Genomic DNA, 6,402 nt, shown 5'->3' with positions numbered 1-6,402 from the left:
AAAAAAAAAAAAAAAAAAAAAAAAAAAAAAAAGAAAAAGAAAAGAAAAAAGAAAAAGAAAAAGAAAATAAAGACAGTGTTATTGGAGTTTAGAAGCTCCACCAGTGCTTTGCAGTGTACAAGATGCAGGGGGAATATCACATTTATTGTGTAGCATCTGAGACGATGAGACCAGGAAATGGTCTGCTGCTCTTCCAGAGCTCAAGCCTCTATTTTTTAATTAATACATTTTAGTTCTTACATCAGCAATAAAACAATGAGAGACACAAAGTACTTTTGCTGCTACTACTTTTAAATATCTGACTGCAAAGGCTTTGTTAGCCTGCACTAGCTTCAGACACTGCCAGGTTATAGTGTGTGATAACAAGCAGCTCACATGAGCTAATCCATGGCAACTGATGAGCCGTGTCTGTTTGCGAAGCAAATAGCAGCTGTAATGCCATTACACTCGGTTTTCCCTGATAGCTAAATAAGTGATCTTTATTGCACAAGTGGAGAGTTCGGGGTTAGTCTGGCTGCCTGACCCAGCTCAGCACATGGACACAAAGACAGAGAACAGCTTATCACTGGGATACTCTAGCTCCATGGAGGGATACTCCAGGGGTGTGCATCAACCTTTCTCTTGGATGAGAGGCTCTGAGGTGCCTAGTTACTCCTCAGAAACCTGCTGCTGTTTCTGAATCCCCATACTTTCCCAGCACAGGCTGATGCGACTGAGGATGAGTGCTTACTTTTGCAGAAATCCAGTGTCAATGACAACGTGAGCAGCCTATCTTCTGCAAAGGCTGCCACCTCTGTGCCTCATCATGGGCACTCTGCAGTATTAAAGTGAGATGCTGCTCCTGAAAATGAGGGGGAATCATAATGAGGAAATTCTGCAGTGAGCGTCCCTGCAGAGCACTTCTTGATCTGCAAGTAGGTGCTTAAGAAAGCAAATGTGCAGTAGGCATAGACTGTGGAAGTAGGCATAAGTTGCAGAAGGGTTAAGAAAAGAGTAGTGTGCCTCCGTGGAAGATTATGAAAGAAGTCAGAGCTCATATCCCAGCACTGCAGCCTCTGCCAAACAATTTGCTCCCTTTGTGCAATGTGGGACTGGACGCACTGCCTGTGACACGATGCTGTGCAGTGCAGCACAGGATGGCTGCGCAGTGCTGCCAAAGCATCACCATCAGGGTGCTTGTAGGAATAGGGAAACAGCACTGCCTCCATTTGCCAGAAGGAGGAACTGAATCAGAGACGTAGTGGCACCATCAAAATCTGGATTTTCTGCCTTGCAGTCACTTTTCACAGGAATCCACCCCCCCCCCCCCCCCCCACACACACACACTGCTTGTGTTTCCTTAACAGGGAGCATAGAGCTCATACTTCTGTGCCTGAGAGATGACTGTCTCTCTCAGAAACAGCGTGTTTATTATCTCTATGAATTGGTGGAGACTGAAGATATTTTGAGCTGAAGAAAGCACTTCTGTTCCTTTGTGCCACTCCTCCTCTCTCTGCCGGTTGGCCTCTCTCACACACATTCCTGCTCTGGCTCTTCCGTGTCTTGAATTCGACACAGACCAGAAACTCCTCCTCTGCCTGAGTGATATCCTACCTTTGACTAAGCTCTTTCAAACACTGACACCCCAGACCCTTCCTTTTCACCAAGTGTCCCATTTCATGCCAGACATTCTTGCTGTTATGTTATCTAGACTATAATTTTCATCGGCTAGAGCAGTGTTTGAAGTTCAGTTGGACTTCAAACACACCCATGCACATCACCAGCAAGCAGTGCCCATCTCAACAAATGTACCTAGCATCCAAATGAATGCAGCTGAAGTGGGCAGGGGCTGCATCGATTCCCCAGTGTTGCCCTAGGTCCCGTCATCACAGTGCTGTCAGCAGCTCTGAGTGGAGCCACCAATCTGGTGGAGGTATCACCTCCTCCTGTTCCTGCAGGAACAAGTTGGAGGTGGCACCGTGCCATTCCTTCACCTGGCAGTGCATGGATCAATGGGGAGGGATGCTGTGATGAGCCCTGAGAGGCTCAGCAAGGCCCACATTTATGTGGGGCTGTGCATCTGGTACACAGCTGGCTCGTATATGTCTAACATCTCTACCCAGAAGCTTGATTTTGTAGGAGAGAAATGGGAGGTAGGGACAACTTGCGGCTCAAGAGAAAAAGATAATGGTTCATTAATTCTCCTCCCACAGCAGTCGCTGGGAATGTATTTACTCATTATCTTCCCATTCAGCCTTAGCCTCTTAGGTCTGGAATTGGAGGGGCAGATGCATCGTCTGGGAAGGCTTCCAGCGCTGTGTTCAACAAAGTGAGACTCTCAACAATTGGCTACGCAACTGGCAGAGCTAAAGACCGTTTTCCCCAATTCGTTGAGGGGGGGTTCAGAGCAATGCTCCTCAGATAGGACACACACACTCTGCCTGCATTTGCCTGGATTGTGCTGCCCCAGTCTGGTCTGAAGACAAATTGCTCAATAAAATGCAATTTGTCGCAAGGTAGTAAGGCAGTTCTACAGAAGGAGCTGCTGTCCATGCAGTTTCACACACGTGGCTAGCAATAGCTCTAAGTCAGCAATATCACCACATCAGCCCGTCAAAAGAGCCCTGGGACCCAGTCCTAGAAAAAGAGGCAAGAAAAGACTGGCAGTCTCTAAAACCACAGCTGAGTGAGGTAAATGAGGCCAGGCATGGTTCAGAGGAACATCAGAAGAGCACCCGCTCTGAGGAGCTGCTGTCATGGCATCAGGCAGCAGAGCCACTGCTGGGGCAGCCGTTTTGTGATCGGCATGAGCAAGGCCCTGCTATGGGAGGCAACACAAGCAACCCTAATGTGCAGTCACAGCAGAGAAAGAGGAGAGGGAACAGCTTTCCGTTTTGCACATTCCTTGAAATCTATGGGCAGGAAAATCAGCAGGGTGGTGCAGAGCACCTCCTGCACAGCAGGACTTTTCAATGCCATAAACCCACAGTTTAGCTGAGCTTTCAGTCTCCTGCCAGAGCTCCCCACACTCTTCCACTGCACAGAAGTAAATGAGCGTGAAATCACCACCAACACCATGGCTGTGTGGCTTGGTCTCTCTTCTGATCTGAAGTGATTTATGACTACAGATCTTAATCTACCCACTTTGTGAATGGCACGCTAGTATGGCAGCAGTGCAGCCTGCTCAGGAGACCGCATGGCAAGCTCTCTGACAGTATACATCATAATACATGAGGTGTTGGGTACTTTAGCCACACTGTTCTATGGCCTGCCAACTTTTTGATAAAAAAGGAGAATATTTTTTCCAAATTTTTCATTCACCCCAGGGTTTATCTTCATAGGCAAGTTGAGGAGCAAAGGTCTGGGTATAAATTCACAGCAGCCCTTTCTCAGCCCCAACAGGATTCTGCTTTGAAAGGGATTGACTTGCAGCAGTGTGGATGTCAGTAAATTTGGTTTACAGCCCGATACCTGGGATGCAGATGCGCATGGCAGCCTCTGAGAAGACTCCATGCCAGTGCAGCCTCATCTGGAGCACTGCGTACAGCTTTGGGCACCAGAATGTAAGAAGAATGTGGTGTCCAAAGAAAGGCTATATAGATGGTGAAGTGTTTGGAGGGGAAGATGTATGAGGTGCAACTGAGATCCCTTGGTGTGTTCAGCAGAGAGCAGAGGAGCTGAGGGGAAGCCTGATGGCGGCTGCAGCTCTTCACAGGGAGCGGAGGGCAGCGCTGAGCTCTGCTCTGTGTGACAGTGACAGGGAACCAGGGAACGGCGTGGAGCTGCATCAGGGGAGGCAGCTGGGGGTGAGGGAAAGGGTCAGTAGGCATGGAACAGCCTGCCCAGGGCTGTGGGCACAGCACCAAGCTGCTGGAATTCAAGGAGTATCTGGACAAGGCTCTCAGACATAGAGCTGAATTATAGGTGGTCCTGTGTGGAGCCGAGAGTTGGACTCGATGATCTTTTTGGGTCCCTTCCAACTTCTGATCTTCTATGGTTCTATAACTTGAAATCAGCATTAAAGAGGAGCTGAAATAGGAATAAAGAAGCCAGAATCCATCATTAACCTCAATTAACTTCTGGGAAGTGGACCACTCATTTTGGAAGTGCATTAAGGCAGTTTCGGAGGATGCTGCAAGGATGCATGTGGAAAGCACTTAGGAAGCAGTGTCACAGTGTGCTATAGGGCAGTGTGGAAGGTAGCAGTGTAACAGAGTGCATACACATCACAGGTATCTTCATCCACCTTTTACTCCTTCATGGTATTTGCAGGAAACCTCTACAAGATTGAGAGAGCCTTGCAGAAGTCTCCAGTACCAGTGCAAGGTCACCACTGGAGGCGAAGAGAGTGCAATAAAGTTGAGCTGAAGACCAAACCCAACCTCAGCCTCCAGCTGTTTGCTATATGCCATTCATCACTGTCTGCTTAGAAAAGCTTGTTTTACTGTGAAACAGGTCACTAGTAGCTGCATACCCAAGTAAGCTATGCCAGCATCACAACACCTACAGTTTAAGTTTCTGGTTGCAGGACTGACACCAGCAACACTGTTCTCCTCAGTAACAATTTGGAAAGGGGTGCCAGTAACCTGGGAACATTCAACCAAATGGTGAAGGTGTATACATAAAGATTATAGGCACTGCGGGGGTTAGGCAATATTGCAGAACAGCTTGACTGAATTTTATGCCATGTCTCTAGCTACTAAATTACAGCTATGTCATGACTTCAGTGCTGAATTTGGACCCTTGTGCTTAATTTCCAGATGCAATTTTAAATACAGTGTAGGCATTACATAAAGAGCCGCTGATTTGCTTTGCAAGAGACTCAGCATAGTGAATTAGCCTTTTATTCTGTGGTCAGTTATTTAATATTGCCCTAATGTTCTGAGCTTAAATTGCTGTATGAAGAACGAAAATAATGTAAATGATGCTGAGGAAGTTGGGTGACTCTTCAGAGTCATTTAAATATCAGGAAACAATAGGTACAACGTGGGCTGTGCTGAAATGCAATTTGAAAAATGTACACGGGGTGATGAGAAAATGTAAAATGAAGCACCAGGGCACTTTAGGGGAGTTTGCATTCTAACAAACAGAAAATCAGTTTGGGATGCAGTGGCTGATCTGTAGCTAAAGCCAAGTCGATTTTGAACTTAAAGGTAAAGAGGAACTAAAGGTAATGGGTTTCTTGGGTGGTATTTCTGAGTTGCTTTACATAAGGGGGACTTTGTGGGTATCCAAGAAGGTGCTCCTGAGGTAAGGGAGCAGGCATGAGATCAGAACTAATCCCATTCTTTCAAAAAACCTTCAGAAAGATCTTTTGTTTTCTCAGCCATCATTAAAGCTCTGGTACCAGCAGGGAACAGTGACGTTTTTCTCCTAACCAGTAGGAACAAAAATCAGAGGACACACTGCATTTGCCTTTTTGTTCCATGCACCTCTGGTCATTTCCCTGCTACTCCTCCAGCACCAGCTCTAAGAGCAGTCCCAGCTGCTTGGCTGAATTCTGCTCTCCCACAACTGTTCATGCTAAAATGCACTTGGGACTCATCAGTGCTGCTGTTTGATCTGAAGGACTGCAAGGCAGCAAGGAGCAATGTGACTTAATCACAAGTTAAAGTTTGTTCTGAACTTTGAGAGCCGTTGAAGTGAAGCCAAAGAAATTCATATAAAAGACCCTGATCTCCATGGACTGACGACTGCAATCGGTTGTGTGGGTGAGGTATCAATTAGGCTGAGTGGTCAAGTGGATGAAGGAGTTTTCTTCTCTGTACATCTGAGTGGAATTAGAAACTGCTGTAGATTAAAAGTGAAAGCAAAAATTGTGTGCAACTCAGAGTGAAAAGGAGATACAGTCAGTGGGAGTTTTAAACATATTGGCTCTCAACCCTCTGCTCAACCTGCTCTGATCCACGTAACAGTACAGGTAGATACTTTAGAGATGCAACTGCTGCTGGATGCTCTATCGGCACTTAAAATCACTTAGGAAAGGAAAAGGAAAGCAGGGAAGTAAAGGAAAATTCAGGTGGGACTTGGTGCCACCTTAACTTCGTTCTAGACTTATTTCTATTAGCTGTGGAGCTGTTTAAATACAGAGAGAGGTTACTCCCAGAGCAGCCTTACCATTGCTGGCAATTTTGGATATGCAGCGGTGACAAGCTTTCTCCAGGCCAGCCGGCATTGTGAAGCACCTTTTGGGCTGTCTGTGGGGATACAGAAGTGAATACAGTTATGAAAATCAAAAGCAGTGTCTTCAACTAACTAAATATCTTGGCTCAGAGTGATTCACACACTTCTGTAGTCTTTCACTACCCTGAAGGCCCCCCCAAATCAGCCCCAAATGCAGGCAGTGAAAGCATGATGCACTCAGAGTTGAACACCCTGGGAGATGCTTTCCTTCTGTGGCCTTCACAGCCTCTCAAGCCTGGT

The 6,402-nt window shown here is 46.6% G+C and overlaps 1 protein-coding gene across 1 annotated transcript in view; it reads right to left on the bottom strand.

Annotated features, from left to right (window-relative positions):
- The window catches only part of TMEM272 (transmembrane protein 272), a 14,409-nt gene extending 8,255 nt beyond the window's left edge, over positions 1–6,154 (bottom strand). Inside the window, exon 1 of the mRNA XM_042866363.1 lies at positions 6,097–6,154. Coding sequence (XP_042722297.1) covers positions 6,097–6,154 — 58 coding nt within the window. The remainder of the gene's footprint in view (positions 1–6,096) is intronic.
- Positions 6,155–6,402: the final 248 nt, after the last annotated feature.

Source organism: Lagopus leucura, unplaced genomic scaffold (assembly GCF_019238085.1).
Source record: "Lagopus leucura isolate 7727_CA_CO unplaced genomic scaffold, USGS_WTPT01 Super-Scaffold_100001, whole genome shotgun sequence".
Taxonomy (NCBI): Eukaryota; Metazoa; Chordata; class Aves; order Galliformes; family Phasianidae; genus Lagopus; species Lagopus leucura.
Note: the sequence above shows the minus strand (reverse complement) of the source record. Positions and strands in the feature narration are given on the sequence as shown.